At 41.1% G+C, this 19,874-nt stretch overlaps 1 protein-coding gene across 1 annotated transcript; it reads right to left on the bottom strand.

Moving 5' to 3' along the window:
- Positions 1–249: 249 nt before the first annotated feature.
- On the bottom strand, positions 250–15,787 carry MYLIP (myosin regulatory light chain interacting protein). Its single transcript, XM_059851906.1, has 7 exons — positions 15,553–15,787; positions 14,367–14,557; positions 5,273–5,458; positions 4,340–4,537; positions 3,820–3,984; positions 1,977–2,397; positions 250–1,633 (listed from the first exon to the last, which is right to left on the bottom strand). Exons 1-7 carry the CDS (start codon positions 15,637–15,639, stop codon positions 1,544–1,546), a joined length of 1,338 nt encoding a protein of 445 aa, XP_059707889.1. The 5' UTR covers positions 15,640–15,787; the 3' UTR covers positions 250–1,543.
- Positions 15,788–19,874: the final 4,087 nt, after the last annotated feature.

The raw sequence follows: 19,874 nt of genomic DNA, 5'->3' as shown, positions 1-19,874 counted from the left end.
AATTGGTCAATTCACAAGGTCAATTTGGAAGGCTATGCTACAGTTCGAATATGTCAGCTGTTTTAAAGTTCACTGTCTGTAACAAATGTCAGTTTTCTTCCCTCCTTTGCAAGCATTTGAGAAAACCTCATTGCCTCAAACGTGACAAAATATTCAAGACTCTAAACGCAAAAATACTGCATTGTGTTTTCAGTTCAGTAATGCCTCAAAGGAATTTCAGAACAAAATCAATCATAGCAACAACACAAAGATTTTTAAAGTCCTTTATTAATCTGAATATAAAAAAGACAGAAGCTGCCTACAATATAGGACAAAGCTCTTGCTTCATGAGGAAACAAAATTTTCTTTACAAAGTGAAAAAATAAATACCCTCTTAGAGTAAGGTTTATATGCTAATGTGTCATAAAAAAGTAGAGTTTTAATATTTTGACAAAATGTCTGTGCAAAGAAACAGATGCATAAACACACATTACTGCTACATTAAGGCAATATGAAAAGTATAGTCAGAGAATTTCAGTAAAGTGACAGTGTACTTTTCTAGCTTTGATTAAGCCAGTATTGCACCCAAACATGGTCTCCAGCTCTCTCTGTACCCTGGAGAAGACACTAGGAAACCAGAGCCCAAAATGCCCAAGTAGGGGGGTGGAAATCAAAAACATTTTATTGGGTAGGTAATTTCCTGCTAAAGATGCTAACTGAAGAAAACATTTAAAATTATACAAAACCCTTAAACATTAATGGTGCATGTTTAATAGTTTAAAATCAGTCTCCAAAAATAAAGCCAACTTGAAGAGCAGTTGCCTGCAGCTTCCAAGATCACCAGCCAGAAGTGGACTGTGGGAAACCTGGGAGTACCCTGCCCACTGAGAGCTGTGAATGAACTGCCATAGCAGTGCTTCCACAGGACACTGGCAACCACAAGACTTTCCTGACCCACCTTCAACACTTGAAGATTAACAATCTTGTCCTCCCTTTCCAAAGCTATTCTCTCAGAATTGCTTTCTACTTAATAGAATTCTGAGTTAAGCACAGCTGCTTAATGCTTGTAACTTCAGTTTAAGAACTAATTTTTAAAAAAGAGATCTCTCCTCTTAAAAGCAGTTTACTAAAAGCAGAAGCTATGAACCTTACTAAACTGGTATGTGTAAAAGCAAGTCTTACTATTAAAATAAACAGTGCAACTGTACTAAAAAGGATTCAGAGCATGTAAAAGAAAAGGCTGCGTTGCTTTTGCCAGGTACATCTGCACGCGTACACCACATTTCTCCAGGGTTACCGAGCTTTGTGGCATCACTGCCGTGCTACAAACTTATGGATCATTCTTTAAAGAACATGAATCAATTACACTTCTACTCTCAGAAGATGTCCCAAACTATTTTGGACATGCTGAACAAAGAATATTTATGTTAAAAAATGCAGTATTTTTTTTTTGCTTCTGATCGTGGATAGGTGCCAGAGTGATTGCCTCCTTCACAATCAATGGTTGCATTTCTTATTAGTGCAGTTTGAAGAGTACATGATGCATTTGAAGTGTGTACGTAGATCATATCACAGTCAGATTGAGAAGACTGGTGTGGGTTGGCAAGTACACGTGCTGGACATGCTCTACACGAGATCTGCAAACAGGACACGACTGGAAAGGAAAAACACTGGGAAATTAGTTTACTTTGTATTTTGAGAGTCTCTGCACTTCCTGGAGACTTCACATACACAATAACAGCACTTTTTCCATCATCCCATATTTAAGACAGGGTATGGTGAGAAGCATGCAGCTCATTCTTAGCCTCACCACAAATTACATTAGCACATCATTTAAACAGAATGCCCTCTGAAATTAGTTTGCCACAAACAAAATTTTAGTACTTTTACTAGAACATCAACACAAACATATTAATCCATGACCATCAAATATAACAAAAAAAAAATCAAACTTCCCACACAAATTGGTAACTCATAAATTAATAGCACTGATTTACCTGTAACTGGGAAGCACAGGACTTGCAGCAAACTGTGTGGCCACAGGGACAGAAGGTTGAATTTATCTCTTCTTCACAACACACCATACAAAGCATGGACTCCTTCAGCTTGCGCAGCTTCTCTTGCAGGGCTTTTGTTTGTTGGCAGCTGAGACCCTCACAGTTGTCACAGTTCATGCTGCTTTCTGAAGACTTAAGAGGGGAACTTGGTGGGGTTTGATCACTTCTTGAAACAAGATCCACAATGCCAGCATTATAAAGAGCTCGCCTTGCATGATCATAAACTTCTTTTGATGTTCTTTTAATATCAAAGACGTATTTTTTACCAAGATTAATGTTTTCATTCAGAAATAGAGATGCTAGGTGACCCTTTAAGTCTCGACTATACTGCATCATGACAGCACTGGTGACAGTGTCACACCTATAAAGCAACAGGACAAGTGCAAACTTGGTTAGTTAATACCAGTAGAACAATCCTACAGTAATTTGTTCCTGAAGTTGAAGTCACAGCACTGAAATTAAAGCAAATTAAACAGTCTGAGGTAATATTTAAGCTCTTGAATGATCTTTGCCTGAAAATTCTCCTTTGAAAAGTGTAAAATGGAAAGTGACAATTACTTTACACTTTCAAAATGTGAAGTGTCTGGTAAAATGGAGTCAGCCTATGAAAGGGACTTAAAAGAATTATGCTAACAAAAAGGAAACAGTTGCCTAATCCACAGCTCAGCCTGGCAACACCTTTTTGCATGGTATTTCCAAATGCTGCCCTAAAGAATTCCAATTAAGAGTCTTTGGCTCTCAATTTTTATCATAGAGTCAAGTAATGTTTTTAACCCAATTTCCACGCAGTACTTTATATGCTAGTGTTATGCCATTCCGAAGGAAACCACTGTAAATGGAGTATAGAGAATGAAGGCATTTGTATTTGCCACTATGCATTTCAGCTACCCTAACCATGCTTGTCACATATTTCAGTGATCCAGTTGAATCTTCAGAAGCCTGTTAAGGCATATCACTTCTCTAGGCAACACAGAAAGGAAAACACAAACAGAACAGAAGGACTACAGCCTCACAGGGCCTAAGGTCCAAGATCTAAGTTTATGGCCAACGCTATTGCCAAACTAAAATTCTGCTTAAATTAAAGGACAGAAAATTATTAGTAGATACAATTATCAAGAAGTAATTGAAATTAGTATGTGGTAGTTAATTTTAAGAAAACACTGCTAAGTGTCTTTGACAGCTAGTCTTACTGATCAGTGTTGGACACCAGAGTTGGAATGAAAGGGGGTTGAAAAGTTGCCCACCAACAAATGAGTATAGCACCCCACGCTCAAAGAACAACAGGACAGAGACAGCGAATAGCTGCTGGCATGAAGCAAAATCCTGAGCATGTGAGCAAGAACAGAGGAACTGTAAGAAGGTTTAAATATATAGGATGGGAAGGTGGCATACAGATAACCTAACAACTGAAGGAGCCAAATAAAGGATCTGCACATTCTGAATGACTGGATCTTCCCCACTGCTCTCATTCCCTCTCTTACATAGGAACAAAAAAATATATGTATTGCTTATTAAGTATCAAGGAACATAAAAAGTTTATACTCTAAAATGCTGTTATTCACAGTGGGAAAATTTTGCTTACTTTTCTTGTTACTCCCACCCCACAAAATGGAGAGTAGCATAAACCTGTTCAGCCCCTGGACTTAAGAGGAAAAGAGAGGCTGCAAAGACAATGAAATTTTGCTGAGTATTTCCAAAGTGCAGTTAGACTGCTGGCCGCTTAAGCACGTAGATCAAACACTGGAAAAGAGCAGCAGCACATGACTCTAGGGGCAATACTGACCTGTAAAATGCATGTGTCTCTGTAATTGCTCTGTAGAGTCCACTTGCTGCCCTCGTACTGATCATCTTAAACAAGAGAACCACACTATTACCAGACTCCTTGGTAACAGTCAGATATACATTCTTTCCAGACTGAGTTGCCATTTGAACAACAGGATAAGCAATCCTATAAATTAATGTCAAAAAATGAAAGGTTTAGTTGGAAAGGATTAGGGCATTTTCCACAAACTATTACAGTGCATTTTTATCAGAAGTTACAATGATTTCTGATGGTAGTCAGCAATAGTGATTGAAGATGTTGCCTCAAAAATATATATAAAAATGGAGATTATTGAGGTCACTTGTTTATCTTGATTACAAGCAGGTACTGCCTCCAGACCCTATACCCCAATAGTCACTTTTAGTAATTCTCAGAGCCGTTCTGTGTATTTATGTATTATTTGTGTATTTATGTGAAAACTAGGGGTGTGCTCCATATTATTGAAAAATTGATCACGCAAACAGTTCCAGGAAACACATACCTGTTGATTGGACTAAAGTCATCTCTGCAGATGGATATGCCTTCAGGTCCAACACCAATAAGGAGTTTTTGCCCTTCACTATCTCTCACTGAGTGCCACTCTACCCCATAGTTCTCCAGTGTTGTAACAATCTGTAGAATCTGGTATTCAGCAGATGCTTGACTTAGACCTTCTAGCTCCTTGTGCTTTGAAATAATGCTGTTGATAAAAAGATTAAGGATAGGTGAAATAATTCAAGTATCTGCTGCTACTGTCAGCAGCTTGTTTTACCATGGGTTTTTAGATGACCTAGTTAAACAGATTAGTAAATGCTCCTGACCTGCTTTATCTGTCTATAGATTTTCAGCAATTATGAACTGGAAATAGTTGAGAATTACCAAAACATCCTGAGAATGTCAAGGAGAAAATACTGTGCATTTGCTTAGAAATGAAAAGGCTACATGTAATCAAAACTTTCCAAATAATACCACCAGCCCAAACATATTTCCCTGAGCTACCACTAAGTTTATAGTTAAAGCAAACACTACAGAAAAGTATGACACACAATGTTTCCTGATATTCAGGAGCTATGAAGATGTATCATGATTCTGTTTACTTTTCAGAAAAAGGGTACTAAGCCAAATAAATTCCTTCATTCACAAGTACCACTCTAAGACACACTTACAATTTAAATACCCTGCTCCAGGTACTTAAATATATCTGCATTTCCTCGCCTACCAGAGTTTTCATAAGAAAAAAACAAAAAAACACCTCATAACTGAACTTAAAAATTTAACTGAAATCATAACATCAAACATTCAGGTTGGAGATTTGGAATTCCAAAGCTATTGCTGTTAAATTACTCATTTACACTATATCACCAGCAATTATATGCATAACAAAATCTTCTGCTGTTGGTCTCCAAAAAGGAAACTAGATCTTTTTGCTTTTTACCTCTCCAAAATGGTAGTGGTGAGCTCTTTTGCACATAACTCTTCATAATTGTACTTGGCAGTGTTCTGGTTATAATCTCCAAACTTCATCTGTGCCAACAATGCACTAAGTTCAATGGCATGCTCTGAAGAGCACTGAAGATTACCAGCAAGAAGATCTTCTTTTATATGCAAGAAAAACATATGCCTGCAACACAATCAGAAACATTTGCTCACACAAATTGTTACATGATATCTGTAATCAAGACATGTTACAAGTAACATCTCAGCTATGTTTGGTAATCAAGAATTTGCAATGAATGCACCAAGGAGATGAAGCCTGACAAAAGGAAAAGGGCCTCCATCTTCTTCTTTATTTACTCTTAAACATGAAGCTACAACTGAAGATAGCATCCAAAATCACTACTAAAAGAAAAGAGTAGTTCACCATCATCCTGATTATCTCAAGAATAAGAACTGCTTTAACTCCTAAGGCCACTTAGTAATTTCAATTTATTGAGTAAAATATCAAAGAAAGATTTTGTTTCCCATGTTTAAATTTTTGTTGTGATTTACAAGTTATTCTTCATTTCACAAAAGCAAATTTGGGAAAAGCATCTGAAAACACACACTTCTGTTAAGCAAGAAGGGAAGCCATACTCTCTCTGCACACTGGAAATGCCCCTGCCACTACAGCCATGGTGTTTTTGCCAACAACAGGATTAACAGAGTAGCTTGAAAGACCTGAAAAGACATTGGGGAATGAAATAGAAAAACAGCTAAGGTGTAAGCATTCGTCAGACCAACCTTTGCACTTGACACCAAGACAGATTTGACAGCTTGCTGAAAATTCAGAAAGCTGCTCTTAATTATTGAATAGGTTACTTGACAGACAAATCAACATTTTCACCAACATTAAGAGCAGCATGTCATTATCCCCTATGGGTTGGCCTAACTTCTACAGATCATCCTTGTTTTCCTTCAGGGGACACAATATAAATTTTTTACCATTTAACACTCAACATATTTATGGAAGCCAGATGGAGAATTATCTATCACAGAAAAAAATCATTCAATAAAGGAAGTCTAGCAACCACAGGGATGCGTCTTGGCTTCCACAGGAAGCTAGCATTTACTCTTCTAAAATGAAGTTGAATCTACTTTTAAGAAAAGCTTTACTGAAGCTCTGTATTTAACCTCTCATCAGTGAAGCTGAAGATGCTAGTAAGTAATGAGCTTTTCTTCCACTTGGAATTTTGAATATCTTACATATATTCTGTTGTAGCCTTATATAATTCCTCTGTACAACAAGGCAAATAGGACTTTTTTCAGCATTATGAGCAATTACAGAACTTGCAAAAGTTGTGTTCTTTCTTAGCTCTATTGGTAAATGTTGCAACTAAGAAGACACCAGCCCAAAAGATCCTCATATCCACAACTTTTTGAATCAGGACAAAACAGAATTGGTATTAATTTATTCTGTAAGCTTTCCTACAGTCCACTTCCTGCAAGAATTCACAGCTCCAACACTTCCCTTTGCAAACCATTTGTCATGCTACAGCATCATGCTAGTTGTGATGCAAGTGCTTAAGTGCATCACTCAAGTCTAAACATCAACCTATACCTTTCAGCAGTTCTAGAGGGGGGTCTGGTGGAAGCCAATGTCCTCACACTGTGCAGGACACAACTTTAGGTGGCAAGAGGACCAGACCTTCAGACAGAGTTGTGTCCACTGTCAGCAGGTTATTCCTTCTTCAGGCTTTTTTTTTTTGAGAGAGAGTCAAACCTCTGCTCCCATGTGTTTCTCCTACCTTGCAGAGTCACAGCTCTTTGGGCTTGAGGCCCAAAAGGGCATATCTGTGGCCTTTTAAAATTATTTTGTTGTATGGACTCTTTTTTGTGTTCAGCCCATGAATCTAAATAATTCAGTATAAACTAGGGCCAAAATAAATTCAAATAGCAGGCCTTTCCTTAACTCCAATCAACATTTCATAAAATAAACAGCTTCTCATGCACTCTTGATCCTCTGACAATACCAGAACAGGATTTCTAGTCATTTTAAGTACTAATTAAACAATTTCGAAGAAAGATTAGACTTTTTTTTTCTCATTAGCTAAAACACATTTACAACTACCACACCTAAATTCTTGTATCTTCAGGGTTTTTTTCATATGACAGCCCTGACTACACAGGGTAAAGTCAAGAGTTCTCCTCTTGCTGGGAAGATGTTATTCACACCACAAGGGGAGCTGAAAACCAAAATATTGCTCCTGCAAATACAGATGATTTACAGAAACAGATACAGCAGATGCATGGCTTGTCACATTCCATTACTACAAAGCCAGTAATGGCATAGGAAAACAAATGGGTTTAAGGCCCAATGTGAAGTAGCATCACGTCAGCTAATCTGCAGTAACTTCCCGTAACTGGCTCACATCACATAAGGGAAAACATCTCACAAATACTCAGCTACTTTGCATTTTTTTGATAAATAGAACAAACAGCACATATAAAGGACAGTTATTGTAAAGTAACTAGTTATGCAAATTCTGCACCTAAATAACTGAAACTGCACCCATAACAGGACAGTGAATGACTTCACACTGACCTGTTAGAGCAGCTGGCCTGAACCAAAGTTCAGGTAGCAAATTCTCTGCTGCTTTTTTTTTAAAAAATGTGCGTGTTGGTGAGATTTTTTCGTTTGTTCTTGGGGTTTTTTTGTTTGTTTAGACTCCAAGTGTGTTTGATGAAGAAAAAGCACCTAGAAACTGAAAGACAGTGAGGGTTATGAACACATCAGAAAAAGTGGTTTTGATTATCCCATCCAGCTGCAGAATGCACTCCTTCAACGTTATATTAACATCCTGTGGAAAATCATTCCTCTTCAAAGGTCCAAAACATGACACTAGCCACAATCTGATAACAAACACAGACAATTTTTTTTACACTAAACTAAGCAAAGTCTTTTGATCTTTAAAGAAAAAGGCCTAAGAATGTGATTTTATTGCTGAATACAATCAAGCAAAACTAAAGCATCAGGATCCTCGATGCAGTTCCTTATCTAATTCTGCAAATTCTAAAGGACCTGATAGACTGTCTTGTAGAAAACCTGCTCATATCACAGATACTATTAGTTACAAGAAAGGATTTATGTAAGTTTTTGTAAATTAGATTGCCATCTAATTACTTCATACACAATCCATCATTCTGTCTCTCTCTTGGAACCTTTAGATATGATTTTAAAAAAAATTAAGACTTTTCTCACCTCTAAAGATAGTAAGGTTGTACAGTAAAAGCATACTTTTTTCCAAGGAGTTATTTGAGCACTAGTATTTTAGACTTAATGGAATTCTTACCTAGCAAGTTTTAGAACAATGAATTGTTAAAACTAAAAACAGGACTGTTTTTATGTTCCCTAAAGGTTGCATTTCCAACACTGATGGTAGAAAACCTGTCCACCATATAAGAAACAAAATATTTTTGTTTCTGCATCATTCGCACTTCAGTTGCACTTAATACATTAATATTGCACGTTATAAATTTGAGAAGTGAAGTCAGACCAAAGGTATGTCTGACTGTTCCAACCCCCTGCCCCAGCCCCAACATTCTCTTAGCACATTCTGCAGTTTTTTCTACCCTTGCCAAGGGTTCATTAAGTCTTTAAATCTCCACCACTCTGAACTTTGCCCATCAATTGTTGTGACTCCTAGTCATCTTAACACCTGCCAGACATGTTGGGACATTGATCAACTAGTGGCAACTTTAAGGACAAACAGAACTTCCCATGGCACTTGTAGCCCAAGTTCTCTACACGTGACAGCATCAGCACAAAAGACAGTCTGTGTAACCCATAATAGCCTTTTCTGTCCCTCTGAACCCCATGCTACCTAGACATACCTGTGTATTCAGTTGTGGAACATTTCCTCTGAGTTTGGTAGCTCAAAACACTACGTAAGTACACTGACTAGAGGGCAACACATTAAGTTTGCCAAAGCTACACTCCATCAGTCACTGCCCAGACAGATTTCTTCCTTTCCAAAAGAACAAAGGGCAGTTTTACAATTAGAACAAGACCAGAATTTCTTCAAGCATTAGCTACACTTGATTTTATATTCATTTTGCATCCTTATTTTTGGATCCATGTTCTGCATATAATTTAAGATTTATGTACATACAAAACACTCAGTAAAATCAAATGTGGTGTGATTAATGTATTGCAGTTGGATGTAAATAATTTGATACAAAAACTGTAGAAAGGGGAAGTTGCAAGATTTCAGCAGATGGTCCATTTCACAAAAAAGTATAGCTATCAAACCAAAGCCAGACCCAGATATCAATCACATTAATTGCTTTTTGCCTCCCTCTGAAGCAGTTTATGTAGGCTGACAATACTGAACACTGCTACCAGAAACAGACATCAGTACTTCACTACAATGGAATTCCAAGAGGGGGCAAATCACCTACTTAGTGTTCATCCAAATCAACTGGCAGTAAGAACTCCACAAAAAAATACTATGAAAAGTACATGTAACACAAGATCATATTTTCTTTTGTAACTCATTGAAGACAATTATATGCATTGGGAATCAAGGCTCTGCACTACTACTAGTAGTTTCTACTAATATTTTTTGATCAAGACAAGGGAAACAGAGCAAATAAGTAGCTAAAAATTTTAAGCTCTAAACTTAGCTGTCAGTGGAAGAAGTGACAAACCCCATCCTTTACCAAAGAGGTGTCTACATATGACTAATGACCCCTAGAAGCATAGCCAAAAGACCTCATTCTCTTGTCAGACTACTGGCAAGAATCTTGGCACAGCTCCCAAGGAACTACCTGTTCTCTTTGGGGTATGATTCCTTACCACAGGTTAATGTGCTTTCCTACTGTGCAGTACATTTACTGCTGTGTAGCCTAAAATACTAAGAGGGATGATTGTTCTCCCTAAAAATATATTGATAAAGATTTCTAAATCTATAGAAAATAATTCTGTTTTTACAAGCAGACAAGGCCGCCCTACATTAAAAAAGCAATGTTGTTTTCTCTTTTTATGCTCTTCAGTATTTTTGATCTTCCTTGCTCATAACAGATGGATAAAAGGTTACCAACTGCAATTTAACTCTGACTTAGACAAACACATCCATTAAACTCACCCCAGTGTCAATCACACACACTTTCATTGCCTTGTAACAAAGGCCACTCCACTGCTGCTCTGGCTACCCAATGTGATAGGATAAAAAGCAAGAAAACCATCCTGATGTACGTATCTGACTCCTCAACAGATTTAAAGTCATTCTTAATTTCAACTAGTTCATCAATACAACTGGGCAACACAGCAAAAAAAAGTGTACTTGGTAAATATAATTCAAATACTGGCAAATATCACACAACTTTTAAACAACCACAAAAACAATAATTGCCACTTTCAAGGTTGGCAAAACACAGCTCTTTTGAATGCTTCATGATACTGTGTGGCTCACTAGAATTTGACATATTTTGTAGCTTACACGTGAATATTTGACTTTCAGTCGTGCTATACGAGACAAATAATGTTGCATTTAAAACCTAAACCATCATTCTCCCAGACTGCTGCTGGGCATCATTGGCCTTTGGGCGGCTCGGCAAACACTCTTCCCGGTATAAGGTGGGTACAGGTTTCCAGACTCCTCTGCTCCACGTTCCACAGCAGCCTGTGGCCGATGCCAGGAGCTCTCTGCCCTGGGCAGGGGTTGCGATATCTCAAACCGGAGCTGGCTCCCGGGCCGCGGCCACTCCCGGTCCCTGCCCGCAGACACCCGCGCCCGGCACGGCGGGACCGCCCGGCCCACACCGCTGCCGGGCACCTCCTCCCGGCCCCAGCCCCGGCAAAATGTCTCCTGAAAATTCCGATCAGCGAAGTATAATCCTTTCTCTAAGCCCTAGCTCCTTACTGCAATTCAACACTTCACAACATTTGATACATGAATCACCCACAAGTCATTCAGTAAAGAAGTGAAAAGCAGGTTTGCTTCTTTTTCCACTCCTAACTGTTGCACGACCTATCAAAGAAATACAGAAAACAGTGAAAATGAACAAGACACAAGCCAGAGTTATGATCTCGATCTTGGATTATCACATGTATCTTTAAGCAAAGAGATAATCCTTTTCAAGCCAGTGTGATTTTCCATGCTAAAGAAAACTTATAGCTAGCTTGTCAAACTCCTCTAAAGCAGCACACCATTCACATCTCCGACTTGTTTGTAAATCTCTGACAGCAGCAGATTAAATCTAAATGCCATTCTTGCACTGAAGCACTTTTATTCCATTCAAAACAATTCTAAATAATGAAATCATGTGGTGCAGTTCAGTACCAGGAAGTCAAAATACCTAAAAGTTGAGAGCCAAAGAAGAATAGAAATAAACTGCTTTTAATGCTGTAAAAAAAGTGCAGTAGAAAGGGTTTCTCCATGCTGTTCTCAGATTCCCAAAACACTTAGTGAACGTTGTTTGTTGCCACAGTGGACAGAGGTAAAATTATAGCCTTCTCTGTCTTTGTGCTCTGTAGCTAGAAGGCTGCCTTGTATAAGAATATTAAAATTGGCTGCAATCTTCCTCTGGGCTGATAAAGATAACAGAAGCAGAGGTCAATGTTCTGTTGCCAGATCGGCTTTCACAGCATGTAGAAACCTGAACATTAAATTGCTACAAACAAACATACACCTGGGTTTTAAACTCAAGCGCAAGGCAAGGGTCTCTGATGAAGCACTGCAACTGGAGTTGGCAAGGGCTCCGAAGTATACAGAAAAAAACCTTTCCTTTTTCACTCAGTCACAACGCTTGCCATTATAATCATGATGAAGCACATCAACAAAATATAGAATTACTTGCAGCTTCTCAGATTTCAAAAGCGGTCTCAACATGCATCTAATTTATATGTAAAAACACGATCAGAAGCTGCAAGCAAAAGACTGGAAAACTTCCCCAGTGTTCTTCACACACAGGACCACAAGGCAACAGCTCTGCCAGAAACACCCCATACATCAAATATGGACACAACAGCTAAAAGAAACTAAGGATACCCATCACTTTCTTCATCAAGACTCTTCAGATAAAGATGAAACAATGTGTCAGCTTTAACTGTACAGCTAATCCTTGCAATTCTATGATATACCTATTAGTTTTTAAGTTTGGCAACAGGTTTACAAGTTCTTAATCTTCTTCTTGATGTTTACACACTAAGTATGAATTCACAGTTACATGCATATGTAAATCCTCAAGCAGACCTAAGTAGAAAAAAAAGCCACTCTACTAAAACCAGTGTCAACAATCAAGGAAAATAGACATTTACCACAGGCACTGGAATTCTAGACCTGCTACATATGGACTACTGGGCTTACACAACTAAAAGGCAGTTATTACAACTTGACATAAAACTTGTATTTGGTTTTAATACATCTCTTCTGATGCCTAAGCCCGGGCTAATTTTTAAATTGTTTGTTCTGAAATTAATATTTTTAACAGTCTTAACACATAAAAGAAAGCTTGCCCCACCTACATCCTTTTAAATCATCTTTACAGTGGAGAAATACTAGCTACTTTGATATAGATGTATAAAATCTGTTACATTTTAGCTACACAAGCCAGTATTTGAGGTCCTTGGGGCATGTTTCACCAGTTCAACCTCTCTGTTAACTTCCACCTCCTGCCGGGTCTTGCATTGACAGTGTTGAAGGCAGGGACACAGACATCTGTAAAAGCCTTGTGAAGTTGAACAAGCATTCATCAATGATAGCATAAAAATGCCACTTGAAAGTTTCCTCAGATTTTCACCCTGATTTGCCTTGTGAGCAGAGACACATCCGACATGCCCAGGGTAATCTCTTCTGCCTCATCAGGTATGAAATTGTGTAGCTCCTTTTGTTCAACTCAAATCCCATTTGTTATTTGGTTTTATACTTACCAAGAATATTTAAATAAGAGTTTCTTTAAGGAAAAATACTCCACCATATGCCATGGATAGCAGAAATTATTTCCTAAATAAAAGTATGTCAGAACTGGAATTCAGTTTAAATGCATTTGCCTAACTGAAACTATTATCCAGGACAACCAAGGTCTACCACCACAGCATTCTGAAAACTTCAACCATATTGATGAGATGGAACCACTGCCCCCCAAAAGCCTCTCCCCTACACATTAGATCAAAAAATAAATTCAAAACCTTTCTCCTATGAAATTAACATCAAATCAGACTGTCAGCCTCTGACCAAGTTCTTTAGACATTCTGTGCAAAAGCACCATGTTGTACTCATCGTCTTAATTCTGAAAGTACTAAGTTAATGATTCTGAGAGTAACAAGTTCAGGTGAGTAGTGACAATGGGTTTTGGCATTATCATATAGACACTAGATTTCAACTGGCCCCATTCATATTAACTGTACTATGCAAAACTAACAGGAAAAAAGTAGTCGGAAGGTCAGCATTAAATACACATGTGTACAGCATTCTTTAAAGATAATTCCATTGCAATTCATGTGGCAATCAAGCTCAAGGAGTAAAAGCAAGTGTTTCCTACTAATCTTAGAAGACTGTTTCTTCTGATCCAATAACAGTAGGACAATTTAGTTAAGAGGACTTGCCACAGAAGCAGCCAGACAGCTGTTTCTTTTGTAACCTCTAAGGGCCTGCAGCTATATGAAAGTTACTGTAACATAATACCAGACAAAAAGGAATTCAGCAAGTTTTTTTGCACTGTGGGAGGAATTGTTTCCTGCCTTTCTGTACCAGTGGTTCAGAATGACCTAGAGTAACACCACAGAACAGAGGTTACTATCGGACACACAACACCATATAAAAAGTTTGCTACTGTAACTTAGTTTCTTCCAGTTCCAGCACTAAGTGCTCAAAAAATTACACTCATTGCTTACTGGCAGCTACACGAAGCTTAATGTTGCCAATTCAAATAAATTTTTTCTTAAAAAAAAAATAAACTTCAAAACCACTAAGATTTTAAAACTACATAGAAAAGTCAAGCAAAATTACCATATGATAAAAAAATAAAACCAGCATGCAATCACTTTTGTAAGTTACAGAAATTGGAAACAAAATGCTAAATTAAATGTGCTTACAACCATATTTACTCACCTTGTCTGTTCCTGTAAGATAAGATGTGGCTCAACAAAAAACTTGACTCTCAGTTTCAATCGATAAGGGGCTAAACCATCCATCTGCTGAGAGATCCTGTTCCTCAAATTAAGCCATAGATTCTCCCCTTTGCTGCCAGTGAACTGCAGTCCAAAATAATCAACTTCTATAATCCCCAACCTTCTGCAAACCTGAAAGAATAAGATTCTTTACAATCAGGCTACATACAGGCAACAATGAAAAGTAACATCTGAAGTGGTCTTTCAGACTTCTCACTTAAAACGCACACACAAAATCCTGCTGTTAGCACCTTCATACAAAGGCTTAATCACTTGGATTTTAGGCTGCATACAAAACAGCCCAGAAAAAAAGCACTAAGCATAAACTAGGAATTTCTCGACTAGCCAAAATACACATGGGCTTCCACGGTCAAATTTCACCGCCGGGACAGACACTTCAGAGGGTCAGCGTATTCAACATCATAGCTAACAGCACTTGCTGGGCAAGGAGGAGTAAAGAAGTACAGTCACCCACAAGTTTTATTTAGGTGCCACTGGCAGACCGGACTGTTCGTCTGTCTCCCCCCAGCATCCCCACGGCAGCCACCGTGGGGCAGACACAGCGAGGCGGTGGTGACGGAAAGGCGAGAATGCACCTGGACGGCAGCTCCAGCCCGCTCGGCCCCGGATGGAGAGAGGGTTGGATGCAGTGGGTGCTACATCCCCCGCCTCTGGCCTCACTCCTGTCCCCTCCCGGGGACACTTCCAGCGGGATTCAGTGGCGAGGCCCGGGCCTGCGCTTCCCACGGGAGAGGGGCTGGAGAGCCCCGTGGCGTGGGATGCAGCACCTTCTGCACTCAACATGGAGAAGGGGTTGGGAAAAAAAGAAAAAACCGGAAAATAAAAATAAGAAACCAAAACCGTAAGAGAAGCAGGGAGACTGCGGCGCTCCCCGCCCCCACCGCCGCGGCCGCCCCCGCACGGCCCAGCCCCGCGCCACCGCCGCCCCTCGCCTGGCGTCCGGGCCCCGCCGCCGGGAGAGAGCGGCGGGCTGCCAGGGGAGCCGTGCGGTCGCCGGGCACCAGCGCTCGGCGCTGCCCCGTGGTCACCGCTGCACTCGCCACAGCCACAGCCCCCGCCCCGAGCGCTGGCGCCCGGCGGGCAGGCGACGGAGAGAAGCCTCTCACCTGGTTGAGGCAGTCCTCGCCGTTGGCTTTCGCCTCTACCTCCACCTCCATCACCACCGCGTCCGGCCTGGTCACATAGCACAGCATGGTTGGGGACAGCCGGTTCCGCTGCTGCCGCCACGGACACTCGGAGCGGCCGCCGCCGCTGTCGCCACGGGCTGAGCCCCGCACGCGTCGCACGCCGCTGCCTACGCCCGGACCCGGCAGCTCCCGTCCCGCGCCCCTCACCGCCAGCGCGCCGCCTGCGCCGCTCCCTCCTTATGTATCTTCCGCCGCCCCGCCCCGCCCGGGTCCGCACCTGCGAACCAATCAGAGGCCGCCTCTCATGGCTGCGGGCCGCCGCCGCCGCCAATCAGCGCCGCCATAGCCGCGCGGGCCCGTGTTGCGCTCGCTCTCTGGCGCCCCCCGCCGTGCCCGCGGGGTCGCGGCGCGCGCTGAGGCCCCTGGCGGGGCTCCCTCAGCCCGCCTCAGCCCCCCTCAGCCCCCCTCAGCCCGCCTCAGCCCGCCTCAGCCTCCCTCAGCCTCCCTCAGCCTCCCTCAGCCCGCCTCAGCCCGCCTCAGCCCCCCTCAGCCTCCCTCAGCTTCCCTCAGCCCCCTTCAGCCCCCCTCAGCCCGCCTCAGCCCCCCTCAGCCCGCCTCAGCCTCCCTCAGCCTCCCTCAGCCCCCCTCAGCCTCCCTCAGCCCCCCTCAGCCCCCTTCAGCATCCCCCAGCCCCCCTCAGCCCCCCTCAGCCTCCCTCAGTCCCCCTCAGCCTCCTTCAGCCTCCCTCAGCTTCCCTCAGTCCCCTTCAGCCCCCTTCAGCCTCCCTCAGCCTCCTTAAGCCCCCCTCAGCCGCCACATCCCGGAGCTGCTCACCCTGGCGTTGTGTCCGCTTAAATGAAAACAAGGTGTGCTCTTCCAAGCCAAGCCTGCTGGGCAGGGACAAACTGTGATACTTGTGAGAGAGGGCAGCCATGGGCTCTGTGACAACCAAAGATTGACTTCACACAATCACAGGATCAGTTAGATTGGGAAAGACCCCATCGAGTCCCACCTATGATGCCTCACCGCCATGTCAACTAGACCATGGCACTGAGTGCCATATTGATTCCTTCTTTAAACAACTGCAGGGATGGTATCTCCACCACTTCTCTGGGCAGCCCATTCCAATGTCTAATCACCTTTTCTATGAATAAATTATTTCTAATTTCCAAACTAAACTTCCCCTGGTACGGCTTGAGACTGTGTCCTCTTGTCCTGTTGCTGGTTGCCTGGCAGAAGAGGCTGCTCCCTACCTGGCTACACCCTCCTTTCAGGGCGCTGTAGAAAGTGATAAGGTCCAGCTGAGCCCTGGCTCATGTCTCAGCTTTCAAACACTCCTTTTTTGTTAAATGCAAGATAAAATTCAAATTGATGTTCTCACTCCCATACTCTCTTTGGCCTCTTCAACTCTGTGTTATGCAGAATGCAAAACCCTGGAAAAGATGGAAATTTATAGAACGACCGGTCAAGCCCTGTCACAGCCTCCATGCGCCACCATGCCAAGGGATGCTGGAGAGTTAGCGCTCATTACACTCTGTAGATATGAATCTCTTTGGTGATTCCTAACCAGGGGAAGAACACTTGCACCAGGCAAGCCCTTGGAATTATGTGTTTGTCAAGCATACCCAAGGTGCATGAAGTAGTTTATGGCTGCTTTAACAATGTAAATTGAAGCAACAGGGAGAACTAAGTACAAAATGCACGCTCTGTGTGTTGCCCAAGAGAAGTGTAGATCAAAGACGTACTGAGCAGTGCAGTGGTGAGGAACAAGTAGGCTGTCACCAGGCAGAAGACTGTAAGATATTTCAGCTTTTTCTCTCAGACAGAGCCCAAAGGGTTGCAGTGGGCACTTGTCACACAAGCTGTCTCCTGTGTGCAAACAAAGTAGCTGAACAAGTAGCTGTGACAGGAAATGGAGAGCTGGAAACAGAGTGAAGAATAATAGGAAGAAGAACAAACCACAGCACTAATGCAAGGTCACCACAGGGCTGAATATTAGCTTGTTCACATGTGTATGGGTCACTTGCTTCTGTTTCACAATTTCTGCTGTGTTTGTCAGGGTTGTTAGTATTTTCCATTTTTTAATAAAAAAATTGCTCAGAACAGATGCTTATTCTGCTGGGAACTCTTGCACACAAGGTATATGGAGCTTGATCCATTTTGTTCATGTGAACTCTAGAAGACCTCTCAGTTCTGAACAAGGCAGAAGAGTAGGAGACAAATAAGAGTCAGGACACAAGATGTCAAACCTGAGTGGTGCTATGTTTCACCTGCACACTTCCTAGCTCAGATTTTCCTGCTCAGGTCTAGAGTGTTTTATTTGAAGAATTTACAGTCTTAAAGGACCAGACTCATAGAGTGGAGGGTTGAAAAGGGAAGTAATATGAAAGAAAGATGAACAAAATTGCAAAATTAATTGCATCACAACTCTGTGATTTTCTGGTGGAAAAAACCCAAACTCTTTGGGAGAGGCTTAATTATAAGGGCATTGGCTACTAACACAAAATTACAAAGTATTTTACTATGGGGAAAAAGCCCCATACTAACAAGTAGTTCCCACTTCTTGTTTATTTTTTGTTGAAGTGGATGCAGGAAATTAGATTTTAGTTCTATTTTAGTTTTACTTCTACATATTGTGGTGTTGTGGTATTTTGTGTGATTTTGATATTTCTGTCATAATCAAAAAAGTCCTAGATGTGTTATGGAGAAGAAACACCAAAACTGCCACAATGACTCATGCCATTAGTGTTCTGATATCCTCTCCCTGTCAGTAGCTCATATCAGATGTTACAGAGGAAGGTGCAAGAAATGTTTATACAATTGTGAGATAATAATGTGCTTGTTTATTTTCTCTAACACTAAACAGTTAAAGCTGGCCTATACCTGATAGATTAGCCTTTACTTTTTTATCCATTTTTCTTGTGTAGCAGAAATCATTTCACTTCATTCTGGGTGTTGTCCAGACAAAGAGAAACTTTCCCTTTCTCTATGTATTAATATCCATCCAGTGTTTTCCTTTTATCTGACTTAATGTAAATGCAGGTGTTCTTATTATGTCTGTAAAAGTGTTATCCTGCTTTGAAATCTGCTAAACTCTAAGTCACAAAAATAGCTTGTGGCAGTAAATTGTGTAGATTGGTTAAGCCCTGTGTAAAACAAGCCTTTCTTTTCGAGGGTGTGATCTGGACACCGCTGTCACAGAAATACATTTCACTTTGCAGTCTCTCTGTGATATTTTATTCATGCTGTACAGGAGAGAGTAAAGGACCAAACCCTGTGTTTGCACACAGGAGACAACTTGTGTGACAAGTGCCCACTGCAACCCTTTGGGCACTGTCTGAGAGAAAAAGCTGAAATGTCTTACAGTCTTCTGCCTGGTGTCTTTGATAAATTATCAACACTCAGTGAGCTGCACTGTCAAACTGCTCATAGCATGGATGTTCACCTTTTGTGTATCATAAAAGAGCAATGTTTATCAACATGTCATCTCAGTGCTGTATTTCACAAAATGATGTGTGCTGTATGACATGGATCTCTATGGCGGGTCAGCCTTTTGTTATGGTGTCAGTTTGAGCGTAAGTGATTCACCTTATATACATTTATATATTTGCATTTCTTTGCCTAACACTGGTTGATCATTTTTCCTAAATGTAATCTGTCTATAAGGTTAATTATTTGTCACATCCTGCTTCAAATAGCTATAGTGCCTCCTTGTCTTTGACACTTGAATGGAAATCCTGTGAAAAGCGTAATTGCTAGAAGAAGGGAAATAATGATTTCTAGACCTTTGAATTTAGTTCCATCCATGACAAGATTGACCATAGTTTCCAAAGGACCCTCATGCCTCTTGTACAGATTTTTATTCTCAAGGCTTCCCAGGTGATTTCATCCAACCCATTGTTATGATACTCCATCTTGTGAGGAATTCAGTAGTGTAGCTGTGGTCTCTTTACCCAGATGTTTATGCAAGATCTTAGAAAAGATCCTCAGGTGTTGCTCATTGTCTGTGGTATTGACTCTGATCAAGTTCAGTATATTTTCCTGCCACAGAAAGCCAGGGTAAAAGGATCAAAATGCTCATTTGTTGCTGGTGCTTGGGATGAGGCTTCATCAAGTATTTAGAAGTTCCTATAATTTATCTTTGCTGTTCATTTGTGGCAGTCATATTAAAGGCATGAATGAAGTGCTGCATTACCTCAGCTCTTGGTGCCAAAGGTGTGCTCTGCTGACTGAGGGAGACAATAACCCAGACAAATTATGAGCTTCTGTAGCCCTACATAGAAGATGCCTGCCCTTCTCTA

Source organism: Haemorhous mexicanus, chromosome 1 (assembly GCF_027477595.1).
Source record: "Haemorhous mexicanus isolate bHaeMex1 chromosome 1, bHaeMex1.pri, whole genome shotgun sequence".
In the NCBI taxonomy this organism is placed as follows: domain Eukaryota; kingdom Metazoa; phylum Chordata; class Aves; order Passeriformes; family Fringillidae; genus Haemorhous; species Haemorhous mexicanus.
This window is presented reverse-complemented; position numbering and strand designations above follow the sequence as displayed.